The sequence below is a fragment of the Ptychodera flava genome, chromosome 2 (genome assembly GCF_041260155.1).
Source record: "Ptychodera flava strain L36383 chromosome 2, AS_Pfla_20210202, whole genome shotgun sequence".
Lineage (NCBI taxonomy): Eukaryota > Metazoa > Hemichordata > Enteropneusta > Ptychoderidae > Ptychodera > Ptychodera flava.
The window spans coordinates 1529147-1545721 of record NC_091929.1 but is presented as its reverse complement, the minus strand read 5'-3'; the positions used below and the strand labels follow the sequence as shown (position 1 = coordinate 1545721).

The 16575-nt window shown below is 36.8% G+C and overlaps 1 protein-coding gene across 5 annotated transcripts in view; it reads left to right on the top strand.

The window, feature by feature from the left end:
• LOC139151247 (dynein axonemal heavy chain 1-like) overlaps window positions 1-16575 on the top strand; it is a 206762-nt gene that overhangs the window by 177602 nt on the left and 12585 nt on the right. For all 5 annotated transcript variants that reach the window (XM_070723939.1, XM_070723931.1, XM_070723923.1 and 2 more), the window contains 5 exons: window positions 40-219; window positions 4608-4784; window positions 8565-8738; window positions 12654-12784; window positions 16227-16371. In XM_070723939.1, the coding sequence (XP_070580040.1) occupies window positions 40-219; window positions 4608-4784; window positions 8565-8738; window positions 12654-12784; window positions 16227-16371 (807 nt within the window). The remainder of the gene's footprint in view (window positions 1-39; window positions 220-4607; window positions 4785-8564; window positions 8739-12653; window positions 12785-16226; window positions 16372-16575) is intronic.

The window sequence follows — 16575 nt, the reverse complement described above, 5'->3', positions numbered from 1 at the left end:
ATGGTAACATACTGTCTTCTTCCGTTCCAATTTGCACAGACACATGAATTCAAATCATTGATGTTATCCCTGGCATTATTCCATGCTGTCACTCTGGAAAGAAGGAAGTTTGGACCTCTTGGATTCAACATTCCCTATGAATTCACAACAGGTGATCTTCGTATCTGCGTCAGTCAGCTGAAGATGTTCCTTGTGGAATATTCTGATGTTCCATACAAGGTATGTATTAATTTATTCATTGACTGTTTGAAATATGGAATGATGTCCACAACTCATATGAGGAATGCAGGGTTTACGAGAAATTCACTCATTTTGTTTTCAATTCTTGTCTAAATCCAGCCATCTGATTGGCTTAAGCCAGGGTTTATATTCTGAACTAAAAGACTTGGGCCCTGGACATTTTTTTATTATTTGATAATTTCTGAGTTTTGTTCATTTTTAAATTCTGTTGTTTGTTTAATCTTTTGTTTTGACTTTTCCGTTTTTAGATGACTGTTTTTAATTTCCTCTGATGTCAAAAACTTGAGAAGGCTTACTTTAGAGTGCGGTTGGATAAACTGCCCAGCATTTATAAATTCCCACTAATTTTTACATTTCTTGAGATCAACATGCATCCTTAGCCTGTTGTAAATTTTTTTCCCTATACATCATAAGAACTCAGTGGAGCTCAGTGGAGCTGTCAACGAAGGGCTTGTTAAGGCAGGGAGCGATACAGCCTTAGAACACAGTTTCTCAATCAAGAGAACAAGATACATAGCTGATAAGTGCTCATGTACATCAGTTATTCACCAGTAGACTGTTTGTACTAGCATATAGGACTCTGCACTGATGTGTTCCCCTTCCCCACTTTTGAAATTATCACCTTTTTTATATTGTAATGAGGTCAGGAATGGTGCATTGTGGTATTCAAACAGGAAGTTACAGGACCGTGGGCGCAAAATAAGGGGATTACTGATGACGCAGCCATTTGCATACACTTAGCGGGAGTTTTTGAATTCTCATAGCATCACTTTGACCGTATGATAAATTTGAGTAATCATGATGGGCACGTATGAAAATAGGGGCAAATCGTTTTACAGAGAAGACATTTTGAAACATATGTGTTCTCCTATAAAAACGGAACATTTTTGCAGTTTGGCCTCAAGTTTGTTGATATATATTCACAGACATCACATGCAAGATTCAATAACAATGAATGCCTGAAACATTGCAAAATTATGGGATTCTAGGACCAAACACAGGACGTCCAATCAGTAGCGTGGCTTTTTTACATTTGCATAAATTTATGATAATCTGGCTTTTATTAAGGAAGTTACTGTTTAATAGAGGATATAAGACATATCTATGGAAAGTTTTCATATTTTGTTAGTGCAAATAGTCATTTCCCATCACCTTACTTAGAAGTTCCTACCACATATGCTAATTTTCCCCACAGAGGTCTTACGTCCGCTATCCAATACCCTAATTTGCCATCTTAACCCTTTGCAGTCTAGAGTGCCCTCAAAGCCCTATAGGGGTGTGGCCAAAGCGCTCGAAAACGCCCGAACATTCCAGACTTCCAGGTCAATTTGAACATGCGTGAAACGTAACAGTTTACCATGATGAACATGATATCATCTTTTGATGTCATACTAAGCTAATGTTAGGCTATATTTTCTCGCTCATAAATATAAAGGTTGCCATTAAAAGTTTTTGCACAAAATCGATCAATGTTTTCTCAGAGGCGCTGCTAGTTTGAATTTGTTCACGTCTTGCCATAGCGTTAACCCTTGCTGAAAATCACGGAGCTTGGTCACTCGAATGCCGAAGTCATGAGAATTTCCTTTACAATCATGGCAATAAGGAGGAATTTGTTGGCTTTCCAGACGTAGAAATAGTAATAAAAGTAACTGACATCAACGTTGGCGAGATGAATGCAATAACTTGGGTGAGATCCCATGGTCAACCCATGGTGGAAATTTCTATCTTCCAAGTTTTATGGTCACTGAATCTGGTCCTAATCATCATTTAGGCATTGGAGCTCAGCCATTAGATTTTTTTTTCTGCTAATTTTGCCTTCTTTCCTTCAATGACTTGTCGATGAAATCAACCATGACGCAACTCAGTGTCAATGGTGCAAACCCATACTAGTATGAGACAAAGGTTGATGAAATGAGGATATTCATAGCAGTAAATTGTTTGATTGGAATTCACATCATGCTAGATGTAAACAACTACAGGTAAATTGATGACAGATTACAAGTAACGGGAATCACAAAAGTAATGTCAAAGAACTGATACAAGAAATATCTTCCTGTCAATAATAATGAGCTCGATATGCCCGCCAGTGACCCAAACCATGATCGTATGTTCAAAGTTCGACCTTATATGAATATTGGGAGTTTTCTTTTCCTGCAAATTATGTGTCATTTTGCAAGCTGTCGATTGATTAGGCTATGGTCAAATTCAAAGGCCATAGCTATATGATCCAGTACATGCAAGCCAAGCCAGTCAAGAAGACTCTTTCAAAGTTTAGATGCTTGCTTGTCCCCTTAGCAGATACTGTCTGAGCCTCGATCCCTATAATATATCGGAAAGAAAGGCGGACAGGCACCAAAAAAGAAAACTACCATACCCTCATTTTTAGCTCCCATTTGCCATACATATAATAATAATATTTTTTTATTTCTTGCTTGTAAATATAGGATTTACATCACATTTGTGGCAATAAAAGTGTGATACAAAAATAAGTTAATGAAAACAAAGTATTTATAATAATAGTAGCTAATAATAAATATAACTAGGTATTTCTTTGTTTATATAAAGTAAAAATATAATCTGCAAGTTGTTCATTAAAAGATAACTCTTGTTTTGTTAGTAGGGAAATAAGCTGATTTTCAGTATTGTCGTTTGGGAAATTGATTTTACTGAAAAAGTTCTTTCTTTGGACTTTGTATTTCTGACAGACTAATAAAAAGTGTGTTTCATCTTCAATACTGTTGGTGTTACACTGATTGCAGTATCTTTCAGTAATGGGGTTTTTGGAATTTTCTTTTCTCCCCTTGTAATTGTGTTAAGTATGGTTCTAATTTAAAATTATGTTTTATTTTGGCATACATTCTTACTTTACTATTTTCATCAGTGATCAAATTTTTCCAAAAGACTTCATAATTGTTTGTTAAATTTGTTTTCATTAATCCAGTTATAACTTTGTGGTGTTTAAGTGATGGAGCTTTATCAAGGAGAAAGTCCATTCCATTGTCTTTAATTAAAGCACTTAAACAGTTAAACCAGGATCTATTGTTAGTGTTGTTTACCATTTGCTCCAGAAAAGCTTCTTTAGCAAGATTACAATGTGGCAGTTGTACGATATGAAGCCAGTGTTTAACAATATTAAGTTTGATCTCAAGTAGAAGTGGGAATTGTCCTAGTTCACCCCTCACAGCGGCATTACAAGCTTGTCTATTACACTGTAAAATGTTCTTACAAAATTTGAGGTGAGTTTTTTCAAATGCTGATTTATCCCACTTCTTGTAATCCATGAAATCTTGTCCCCAAATCTCTGAGCCATACAGTAAAACAGGTAAAACATAAAACATTGAATAGATGTAGTGAAAATTTTATCTTTTTGTTGTGCAATAAAACCCTTTTTAAACTATACAAAGATTTTGCTGCTTTATCAGCCAAATTTGTAATTGTGTCACTAAAACTACCATTTGATCTAATTGTTAATTTATGACAGCTCTTAACAGATTTGATGCATGTACTACCATAGTGAGATGTCTGTCTGTCTGTCTGTCTGTATGTATGTATGTATGTATGTATGTATGTATGTATGTGGGATGTCTGTCCATCCAACACAAAAACTCACGAACCGCAGCACATATTAAGCTGAGTTTTGTGTAGTGATGCCATATATGGTGTAGATGTGCCGTTGTTAAAATAAACCCCTAAAACATAGTGATACAATCGGAATAAGTCATGCAGAGAGTCTATCAAAAAGGCATATATTAGATCTCCTTCACGGGACATTTGAGATCACGGCATGACGCTCATAATGGACGCCAAAATCGCCGGTACACGTGAGTTTGTAGTCGTGCTGCTTTGCCATTTATCATAGTACAGAAGTGAAAATTTCCCAAAATGAAGTTAAAATAATAATCTTCAACACTACAGTTTCATTTTCTCTGATTATTTGGTGTATTTAAAAATTAACATGAAAGTTCAGACTAGACCTGCATCGAATGCGTACGTTCAACACAAATGTCACGTGACCTAAAATCCCTAGTACAAAATGTAGAAACAAATTAAAATGAATGTGAATGTTTACATAATATTTTAATCGTGGAGTGGGGAGTTCTGGTCTCCACTGTGCATTGTTATGCAAATAAGCAGGGCGCAAAGGGTTAAGTATTTCAATGATAGCATACTCAGACAGGAGGAAACATAGCATTTTGGGAAGTCTCTGTAACCCCTCACTCAAGGAACATCTTCATTGCAGTGATACATCTACTGATTTGATATCATCTTGGATGACTTTTTTAACATCGTAAAGATGTACATGTTCGTCAAATTATTTTATTTCTCAACTGTAATATTTCACATCTTGTACCATATTATTGCTGTAGGTGCTGAAGTACACAGCTGGTCATATCAACTATGGTGGTCGTGTCACTGATGACTGGGATAGACGTTGTATTATGAATATTCTCAATGATTTCTACAACCCTGTGGTTTTGGAAGAGGAACACTCCTATTCTGCATCTGGAATTTATAAACAAATACCAACTTCCATGGATCATAATGTAAGTTATGCAAAACCATGCAGACATGTGTGATGTTATGAGAGATGTGGATGATCTCAGTATTTTTGATTGAGAATTCATCACAACAGACAACAATAGAATAAATGTATTATGGACATATTTAGCTGGCATTTGGTATGTGTATATATACCAAAGAGAGGTTTTCTTATAAGGTGAATCAGTTCATTTGCAACCATTTGCATGTCTGTGAGTATGTATGTATTATCATGCATGTATGTATATATATGTATGTTAGTTAGTCCCTCCAGATCAAAAACTCCTAAGAAGCACTTATCGTCTTAGCATTTGGTGTACAGGTGCACCTAGGGGTAGAGATGTGAATTTGTTTAAAAGAACATGTTAGTGTCAAAAATATGCAAAGGAGGAGAAAAAAGGAAAATTCCTGCAAATTGCTAAAACTCTGTAACCGTTGGTCAGATTAGGTTGAAACTTGGCATGCAGGTTTCTTTAGGTATTTTAAATTAGGTGTGTAAAAATAGGGATGAAATTTGCATGTTTCTATTTTTAGGGTAAATTTTTCAGTTTTTAGTAAAAAATCTTTTCCTCTGAAACTGCTTGTTGATTTTGAAAGTTGGTATACAGGATGACCTCAGTCAAGTTTGTACAAATTGAATTAAATTTTCATATTTGTATTTTGGGGCAATTTTCCCAATTTTTTGTCAATTTTTTTTTTCCCAAAACTATCATCTGATAGCTTTGATATTTTGTACACAGGTTCATAAGGTTAATCAAAATGTGATGATTCAAATTCTGATGAAACCTACAATTTTGTATTTTTGGGGCAATTTTTCTCATTTTTGGTCAAATTTTTTTTCAATATTACATGTCTGATTGCTTTATATTTGGTAGACAGGTTCTAGAGTTTATCTTCATATGATATATTGAAATTACGTTGAATACGCAATTTGTATTTTGGGGCAATTTTCTTATATTTTTGGTCAATTTTTTTTTCAAGAAAGTTACTTCTCTCATTGCTTTGATATTTAGTAAACAGGTTTTCAGTGTTTTTCTCAATATGATATATTTAAATTAGGTTGAAATTGGCAATTTTGTTCATTGGGGTAATTTTTGCCATTTTTGGTCAAAAAATTTGTTTCTCCAAAACTACTTGTCTGATAGTTTTGATATTTAGTAGACATGTTCCTACAGATGATTTTAATTAAATATTTTCAAATTATGAAAATATTTAATTACTGTATGTATTTTTGCAGTATTTTTGCCATTTTTGTCAGACCGACCTGAAGTAGGCAATCAAAAATTTCCTCCTTCATCAACATGTGTCACAAAATGTTATTCTCCACATAACACAAAATAGCTCAATCAGCAGCTAGGTCACTTATTTTAAGTTTTTAGAGAAATATCTTAAATTTTTTGTTTGGTTAAGTTTTTTCCTAATTGTTGGCGGAAAAAAATTACAGAAATAGTCTGCTGTACTGATTTGAAATTTGGTTTGTAAATCCCTACAAATGTTCTCATACATATATTACCATGTCAGAATGAGATGAACAATTGCAATATGTTTTTTTATTTTTTCTTTGTTGTTGTTGGTAAAAATATCTTTACAACAACCACTTCCAATGCTGATTTGAAATTTAGCATGAAGGTTCAATTTACGTGGTAGTACCCAAAACTTATTCAGATTGTGTTGATATGAACAAAATTAATAAATACTGAGAAGAGATTTTCTGATTTTTGGCGATTTTATACCTACAGCAACTTAGAATACATAATGTGGTGATCTAGTAAGTATTTGATAAGAAGTAAAGTGTATTGAAATGCAGTAAAAAAATCATTAGCAAGCAAAGCTGAAGGTGATTTTAGCAGGTTTGGTCTCCAACAAATATACTCCATAATTTTTTCAATGTTTAAGGAGCGTTCAGTTTTTTACGGCTGGGGGGGGGCCGGCAAAATCTTGTCGCCGGTGTTCAAAAAATATAGACCCCCCCTGCATTTTTCGTGAAAAAAAGATGACCCCCCCTTTGTCAGAACGAAAAAAAATTGATGACCCCCCCCCCCCCCCCCGCTTAAAAATAACTAAAACCCATACGTCAAATTTACCCGCATGGTTTGGATTTGAACTCCGGTACGCCGCGCACTTTATTCGTGTAGCAGAGATGCCAGTGCACAAACTTCTCAGCCACATCCATTGAAACGTCTGTTATATTAGGACGACTGTAAGGCAATTTTTAACTTCATTTCAATACAACTCATGTCCATGGACATTGTATAAAGTAACCTTATTGGAGTGGTTCGCCAAAGGCACCCTCCGTTAAGAGGGTCATGGGCCATTACATAAGTCAACTTTATTCTAGTAGGCCACCGCTACCACCGGTAAAGAGGGTGATCATGGCCATTGCATGAAGTAAACCTAATTGGAGTGGGCCGCCAAAGGCGTCTGCCTGTTAAGAGGGTCATGGTAATACATAATGTATTATTGTAGTGGGCCGCCGAAGGCGGCCCGCCGGTAAAGAGGGTCGATCATGGCAATGGCATAAAGTGAACTTTATTGTTGGTATTATGTTTATGAAAATGTGGTGACCCCCCCCTTTCTTACCAGTGAAAAAGCGATGACCCCCCCTTTGCGGGTTCCAAATTTTGATGACCCCCCCTGGATTTTGCGCCGCCCCCCCCCCCCCCCCCCCCCCCCCCCGGCCGTAAAAACTGAACGTACCTAAGGCCTGTGATTGCACCAGATAGTCTCTTCAGAAAATTTACCACATAGATTACAATTTCAATGGAAAACAAAAGGCTATCACACCTCCATAATCCTCTTGCATACTAGAACAATGGTGATCCCAGGTTGTAAATTGTTCAAACACTTCCTGCCATCTGGTCCTTGTATCTCGTTATGTATAACATGGTCAATACAAGGGGTGGACCCTTTGATATCCTTGGGGGGTCTGGAAGATTCTCAGGGGAAAAACAGATTCCCAGCAAGCCAAATATCAATTAAAAAGCAGCTAAACAAGGCTTGACAAAAAGAAAAGTGGGAAAAAAATAATATACAATGGATCAGGTAACAAAAAACAATGCTACCTCATCAATGTCCCCACCACCCCGATTGTTTGTCTGTGTCAGTCAAGTAATGGCTTCTATACAAATTCCTGGTCTGATGCTTTTAAATTTGGTTGGACCTGGGCTTTAAAACAGATGTAACTATGTGACGCCACAGGCTCCTTGATAGGTTTGTGCTTTGAAATTTCCCCATGTGCCTAGATACTGCAATTTTTGTTTAGCTGGGTGACAGTTTGGGATATACCATTATCATGTAGGAGTGGCAGCATTGTTACCAGAATGCCCATTCTTACATGTTACCTTTAAAATAGTCCCCTATTGTGTAAGCATATAGACCTTAGAGAGACCAAATATTGTCTGCATTAATTCTATGTAATACTCTATATAAGAGGACACCTTTACTTTCGTATGGCAGATTGTATCACTAATTATGATATTCTAGGTTGCATGGTATTGCCTAAGTGTGTGTGATCAACAGTTGCAACAGTTGCCAACCTTTCCATACTACAATGGACAGTGCATCAAACATTTTTCAAATGCACTTGACTATGAATATCACAAGCTAAGGTCCATAAAAGCTATTAAGTATTGTGTATACACTCCCTCGGTTTGCCACGTGTAACCAAATGTGAGCACAGTGTCATTTACGCTATATTTTGAAATCTTGTTAACAATACCTTAAAAAAATGAAGATGATATTAATCATTTAACCATTGCTACTATGAATTTGATTTGCTTTGACAGGGTTATATGGCATACATTAGAAGCTTGCCAATCAACGATACTCCTGAAATCTTTGGTCTGCATGACAATGCCAACATCACATTTGCACAGAATGAGACCTTTGGTTTGTTGAATGGATTGGTTCAATTACAACCTAAAACAGGCAGCGGCAGTGGTGGAGCTTCAAGTGAAGAGGTCAGAATCTTCTTCAAACTTATTCTGCCTTTGTCAAAAAGTATTGTCAATGAATTGCTCAATTTCATGTCCCATACAGGATAATCATCATTTCAAAACCAGTTCCAGTTATTGAGGCATTTTATTCGTCCTGTTTCAGAAGTATTTTAATCTTATTTGTCCTGTTTCAGAAGTAAGGTCTGAGACATATGTACCTGCCACAGTGATTGGTGTTTTGTGGTCCACTTACAGAGCACTAATTGGCTTGACCGTTTCTCTTATGCCCGCCGCACATGAGAGAAATTAGCTGAGCAAAGTTTCATTCGAGGCTGTTTGCTCAGCTAGTTTACCCTCGTGTGCGGTCGATTTTTCGTGAGTTTTTGTCCTCGCGAGGCGTTAAGCAAAATATCCAACCTGTTTGATATTTTTGCATCGCGAGGCAAAATGCTCACTGTGTGCGCTGGACAAAGTCATTTTGCTCACGCTTTTACACTAAAGCGCATGCGTTAAAATCACATGACGATACAAAAATGGCCGCCCCAGTGATGTTTCATCGAAGTGAAGCACAGCAGATAATAAAGTTCCAGAGGACAGCAAGCAAAGGTCCACTCAGAGAAAAAAAATCTTGCGACAGTACTTTCGACATTAGCTGTGGAAACGCAGCTATCTGTTGGCGGGGTAGCGTGTGTTGCTATGCGGGTCATCAAAAGGTCAACCCCGCCAAGGATACGGGATACGCATGCGCTTGCTGCAATTTTTATTTTTGGGGCCAATTGTTGCCATTTTTGGACAGAAAATTTTATCCTCAAAAAACTACTCATCAGATAGCTTTGGTTGACATGTTCTTAGGGATGATCCGATGTGATATATTCAAAGTATTTTTGCAGCTATTTTTGCCGTTTTTTTCTTGCCACTGCATTAAGCTATCAAAGATTTCCACCACCTTCATCAACATGTGTCAAAAATAGTTATTCTCTATAAAACACAGCACAGCTATATCAGCTGCTTGGTCGCTTGTTTTTATTTCTGAAGTAAAATCAAGACTTTTTATGACGATTGACTGATTTTATCCAAAGGTTGACCAGATGAGATTCAAGTAGTTTTTTAGCTCCCATAGCCATATGTATATATGGCAATGGAAGCTATTCTTATAGGCTAGGGAAATGTCTGTATGTATGTATGTCTGTATGTCTGTATGTCTGTGTGTCTGTATGTCTGTATGTCTGTATGTCTGTCCGTCAACATCAAAAACTCCAAAACCGCTGTACATTTCATCTTGATATTTGGTGTGTACATGGATGATGGGCTGTAGATGAGATTTTGTTCAAATGAAGTTGTCATTGCCAAAAATATGCAAATTAAGTGAAAAAATGTAAAAACAGTCAAAATTGAAAAAACTCAATAACCACTGAGCAGATTACATGAAAAATTAGCATGTAAGTACATTGGGCTGACATGAAATGATTGTGCACATCTTGGGTCAGTATCTTGGACTTGCTATTTTTCATGAATTTTTTTGTAATTTTCTCCCATTTTTGGTCAAAAAATCTCCTGCTCTGAAACCACAAGTCCGATTGATTTGAAACTTGGTATGGAAGTGCATAGGAGTGACCTTGCCAAATTTGGGCAAATCGTGGTGAAATTTGCATATTTTTAGTTTACACGTCCATAGACTCCCATGTATAAGGCAGATCTCCATAGACTCCCATGTATAAGGCCACGAAAAATAAAAATTAGTTTCTCATCGTATTCATATTGCAAAAAGGATGCAGTGACACAATTTTTAGTCCCCACGGATGAAGTCCAGTGAGCTTATAGATTGGGTCATGTCCGTCTGTTCGTCCATCCGTGAGTCCATCCGTTCACGCAGATATCTCGGATATTTTGACAAAATGTCATGTGACCTTGATGACCTTTGATCTCAAATATACATATTTGTCCATAACTCAGTAACCACAAGTGCTACCACCCTTCATATATGGTATGATGGGACAGCTTATGACGCCACATATTGTACCTCATTAATTATGCACATATCTAATTTTGAGCGAGCCAATAGAGCTAGAGGTCTGATTTTTGGTATATAGGGATAACTTAGCAATACAATTTTTTTGACAAAATGTCACGTGACCTCGGTGACCTTTGACCTCAAATATACATATTTGTCCATAACTCAGTAACCACAAGTGCTACAGCCTTCATGTATGGTATGATGGGACACCTTATGACGCCACATATTATACCTCATTAATTATGCGCATATCTAATTTTGAGCGAGCCAATAGAGCTAGAGGTCTGATTTTTGGTATATAGGGATAACTTAGCAATACAATTTTTTTGACAAAATGTCACGTGACCTCGGTGACCTTTGACCTCAAATATACATATTTGTCCATAACTCAGTAACCACAAGTGCTACAGTCTTCATGTATGGTATGATGGGACACCTTATGACGCCACATATTGTACCTCATTAATTATGTGCATATCTAATTTTGAGCGAGCCAATAGAGCTAGAGGTCTGATTTTTGGTATATAGGGATAACTTAGCAATACAATTTTTTGACAAAATGTCACGTGACCTTGGTGACCTTTGACCTCAAATATACATATTTGTCCATAACTCAGTAACCACAAGTGCTACAGCCTTCATGTATGGTATAATGGGACAGCTTATGACGCCACATATTGTACCTCATTAATTATGCGCATATCTAATTTTGAGCGAGCCAATAGAGCTAGAGGTCTGATTTTTGGTATATAGGGATAACTTAGCAAAACAATTTTTTTGACAAAATGTCACGTGACCTCGGTGACCTTTGACCTCAAATATACATATTTTTCCGTAACTCGGTAACCACAAGTGCTACACCCTTCATGTTTGGTATGATGGGACACCTTATGACGCCACATACTGTACCTCAATAATTATGCGCATATCTCATTCTGAGCGAGCCAATAGAGCTGGATGTCTGATTTTTGGTATATAGGGATAACTTAGCAATACAATTTTTTGACCAAATGTCATGTGACCTCGATGACCTTTTACCTAAAATATATGTTTATGTCAATAAATAAGTAACCACAAGTGCTATGTCCTTTGTATTTAGTAGGATGGGAGACCTTATGACAACACACGCTTTACCTCATTAATTATGTACACATCTAATTCTGGGCAAGCGAATAGAGCTAGAGATCTGATTTTTTGGCATATAGGGATTAATTAGCAATATAATTTTTTTTTTCAAAATGTCATGTGACCTCGATGACCTTTGACCTTGATTATACATATATATGCATATTTCAGTAACCACAACTTCTATACCCTCCAATTTTGATAGGATATTAGACCTTAAGATGTCACATCTTGTACCTCATTTATAATGCGCATATGTATTTCTTGGCTGGCCAATACTGCTAGAGGTCTGATCTTTTTTACCGATTTAGAACCATAACTTAGACATGCCTCATGTGTTTCAAATTGGGAACAACGACATAGACCTATGTGCCCATAGATCTCAACATATACACTCCAGTGATACTTCTTAATGACCACATTTTCCTGCCCCATCAAGACTAAAACTTCTATTACAAGTGGGGACTATGTCATTGTAAATGACTTGTTGAGTTAATGGTTGTATCACTGTATTCGATATATCTAATTCTGTATTTTTTCCATTTTATATTCTGAATAATTACATTAAACATATTTCACTGTCTCCAGTACATTTCATTTAAGTATTTTCACTTCATGCACTTTATCCCTTTCACACATGTTCAAATATCTGACCAGAGAACAAACACTAAATAGTCCAGGATGGGAGCTACAGTGTCATTGACGCTATTTTTTTTTACTGTCATTATTTTTTAACACAACGACGGTTTTTGTAAATAATTGTTCTTCATTACCTAAGACCATGACATTTATTAAAACAGGTGATTGAAGAGACTGCAAAGAGTATCCTAGAGAGAGTGCCAACAGAGATCGATATCGCCATGGTAATCCGCAAACATCCTGTCAGATATGAAGAATCCATGAACACTGTACTCATACAGGAAGTTATCAGGTGTGTGTGATTGAGTCTAAATTGCCTATTTTTATAACCTATAGAGTTTGAATGATCCAAACTTTACCTTTGGCAGTATTGAAATTATTTTTGCAGCAAATATATTTCTGAATCAGGTGTGTATATGTAGATTACATGATATGTAATCGTGGTTAACGCAAGAATAAGACATTAGCCCCTTCTTTTGTCCCTTCTGTTTGCATAGTATCTTTCAAAATTCCACATTCAAGACACATCCAACCTTTACACTCCTCCAGTCAGCCCTAGGGACTGACACTTCAACCATACAGTTACACTTGTAATAAAACAGTAGGATATGGGGTTGATATTGCTGCCTAGGGCTTCAGCCTGTCCCCTGACCATTGGATGTCTTTGGTCAGAGAGTCAGTGGGGCAGCAGGGGTGTGCAACGTACAGTATGATGATGAAGCTAATCCCCCTTTTTCATTTATTCAAAAAAAGCTTAATATGTCTGTGTCATTTCTTTACTGTATTACACAATACAATATGATAGAATGTTCCTTGAAAGTATAATTTTATCAAAAATCTCTGGCATTTCATGTTTTAGAGACATATAGGATGAATAATACAAAAAGGGTTGTACAAGATATTGTTAAGCACCAATAGGGTTATGTATTGCTTGGAGCTCCAAATATGTGGTGTAAAGGACTCATCTGGGGCTTTGTGCATGGTGTATAGGACTCATTTAGGCTCAATGCATGGTGTATAGGACTCATTTAGGCTCAATGCATGGTGTATAGGACTCATCTGGGGCTTTGTGCATGGTGTACAGGACTCATTGAGGCTCAATGCATGGTGTACAGGACTCATTGAGGCTCAATGCATGGTATACAGGACTCATTGAGGCTCAATGCATGGTGTACAGGACTCATTGAGGCTCAATGCATGGTGTACAGGACTCATTGAGACTCAATGCATGGTGTACAGGACTCATTGAGGCTCAATGCATGGTGTACAGGACTCATTGAGGCTCAATGCATGGTGTACAGGACTCATTGAGGCTCAATGCATGGTGTACAGGACTCATCTGGGGCTTTGTACATGGTGTACAGGACTCAATGAGGCTCAATGCATGGTGTACAGGACTCATTGAGGCTCAATGCATGGTGTACAGGACTCATTGAGGCTCAATGCATGGTGTACAGGACTCATTGAGGCTCAATGCATGGTGTACAGGACTCATTGAGGCTCAATGCATGGTGTACAGGACTCATTGAGGCTCAATGCATGGTGTACAGGACTCATTGAGGCTCAATGCATGGTGTACAGGACTCATTGAGGCTCAATGCATGGTGTATAGGACTCATTGAGGCTCAATGCATGGTGTACAGGACTCATTGAGGCTCAATGCATGGTGTACAGGACTCATCTGGGGCTTTGTACATGGTGTATAGGACTCATTTTTAATACATACCAAGACTTGAGATGCATTTCTATTGAAAGTATAGTTTTTATGATTTTTTCAAAAAATTTTGACATTAGTATCGACCACAAAATGATGATATCAAAATTTTATCACTACATGATTGTTTGAACTTTCTTCCTGTCACTTTGAATGATGTCATTTCAAATCTTGACATTATACTGATCAGTTTGCCCTATTAATACAATAATGTCACCACATTACTTCAAGTGAACCTGCACCATGTAAAAGAGGAGTATTAATTTTTATGCTCACATTTAATAAAATTCAGCTTCCTAGGGGTCAAAATATTACAAGGCCATAGGTCACATTTATTTATAAGAGATTAGGCAAAGAAATTTGGTAAAAGTGCAATTTCAACAATGACAGGTGATGTAAAATATGTGCTACACCATGACCCATCTACAGCAATCCTGAGTTAAATCAGTGCATAAATGTTCTTAAACGTGTGCGCGTCCAATTATGTCCTACTTGACCTTAATACAATATACAGATCTAAACTATGCATATCTTGGCTGGTAGAGTTCACAAATACAACACCAGGGTACGAAGAGTTGGAACTGCACATATTTCAGTTTAAATGTACCTAAAACAGTAGTGGAATGTACATATCTGGTTTTGTCATAAGCATACGAGGTTATTATGAAAATGCCGCAAAGAGTGCAATTGGACATTTGCGTAGGGTATCACCTGATGCGAAGTGGAAGGCAATGAGATCAGGAAACAAATTACAAAAGAACAAGATGAAAATGTCATTAATACTGGAACTGACTTTTGGTTCTTTGTTTTCCTTGTTGTCTTAATTTAAAACTTGAATTTATCTGTTTGCAAACTCAACAGGTAATTATTTAACAACTACTAAAACCTCCATAATATATAATATTTAACAACTGCTAAAACCTCTGTATTATAATATTTAACAACTGCTAAAACCTCCATATTATATTATATTTAGCAACTGCTAAAACCTCCGTATTATATAATATTTAACAACTGCTAAAACCTCTCTATTATAATATTTAACAACTACTAAAACCTCCATATTATATTATATTTAGCAACTACTAAAACCTCCGTATTATATAATATTTAACAACTACTAAAACCTCCGTATTATGAGGTTATTACGAAAAATACCGCAAAGGATGCACGAGGACATTGGCGCAGCGTATCGCCATACGCAAAGTGGAGGGCGATGCGCAGTGCCAATGTCCGAGTGCATCCTTTGCGGTATTTTCGTGATAACCTTATTATTATACATCTTACATTCGTGACTGGGGCATCAAAATGTCAGAGTAGTGACTGTTTTTGTGCAATGTCAACAATTTTTCTTCCGATTTTATCGCGCCAGTGTGGAACGCTATCTCGGACGCGCTTCTGCAGGAGCCTGTGCACTACACACGTATGTACAGAGCGCGCGCGAGACTTGTTCTGGCACTCATCCAGTGGGTCCCTTGAAACCGTTCTACAGTGAACGCGCAGATACAGGCGCAGGGAATGGGGCGCCTTGAAACCGTACGTGTTACGGAACGGGCGTTCCGTACGGCTTTTTTAGCGAACGCTAAATTCTATTGTTCTCGATTGTAGATGTATAATAATATATAATATTTAACAAGTGTATTATTCTGCACATTGACAAACCTTCAAAAAGTGGCATAACTACAAGGAATAATATATGATAATGTTTATGATATGGTGAATACATGTTTTAAGTGATTGTGACATCCAGAAATTTATTTATTATTTATTAAAATACATTAGTTCTACTTAGAATGTTTTATAACAGAGTTGTATAAGAATTAAGCATAAAATGTTACACATAGGAAGGCAATACTATAATGAATGTGTATTACAGACTACTAGTTTCATCCTGTCCTGTGCTGCATCAAATGAAGTGATTTATTGATTAGGGTCTGTTGCAGTTGGATTTATTGTTTTGTTGATATTTTCAATGCACATAAAATCTTACACTTTATGATACTTACTTGCAATATTTCAGATACAATCGTCTGTTGAAAGTTATCCATCATTCCTTGCAAGACTTACTGAAAGCTCTCAAAGGTCTTGTTGTGTTGTCACAACAATTGGAAACAATGTCAGGTAGCCTTTACATCAACAAAGTACCAGACATGTGGGCTGGTAAGGTAAGCAAGTCAATTCTTTCCTCTATTGTTGATTATAAAATCCTTGGTAGAGTAATCTGTACTGTTTTGTATTTGGAAGTTGCATCACAAGTGTCTTACAATGAACAAATAGCAATTTGATTTCAGTTGTTTGCTTAGTATTAGTGGAAACAGTTTTATGGGATTATGACCTTCCTGTGACATACATCATGGATGACCCTGAGT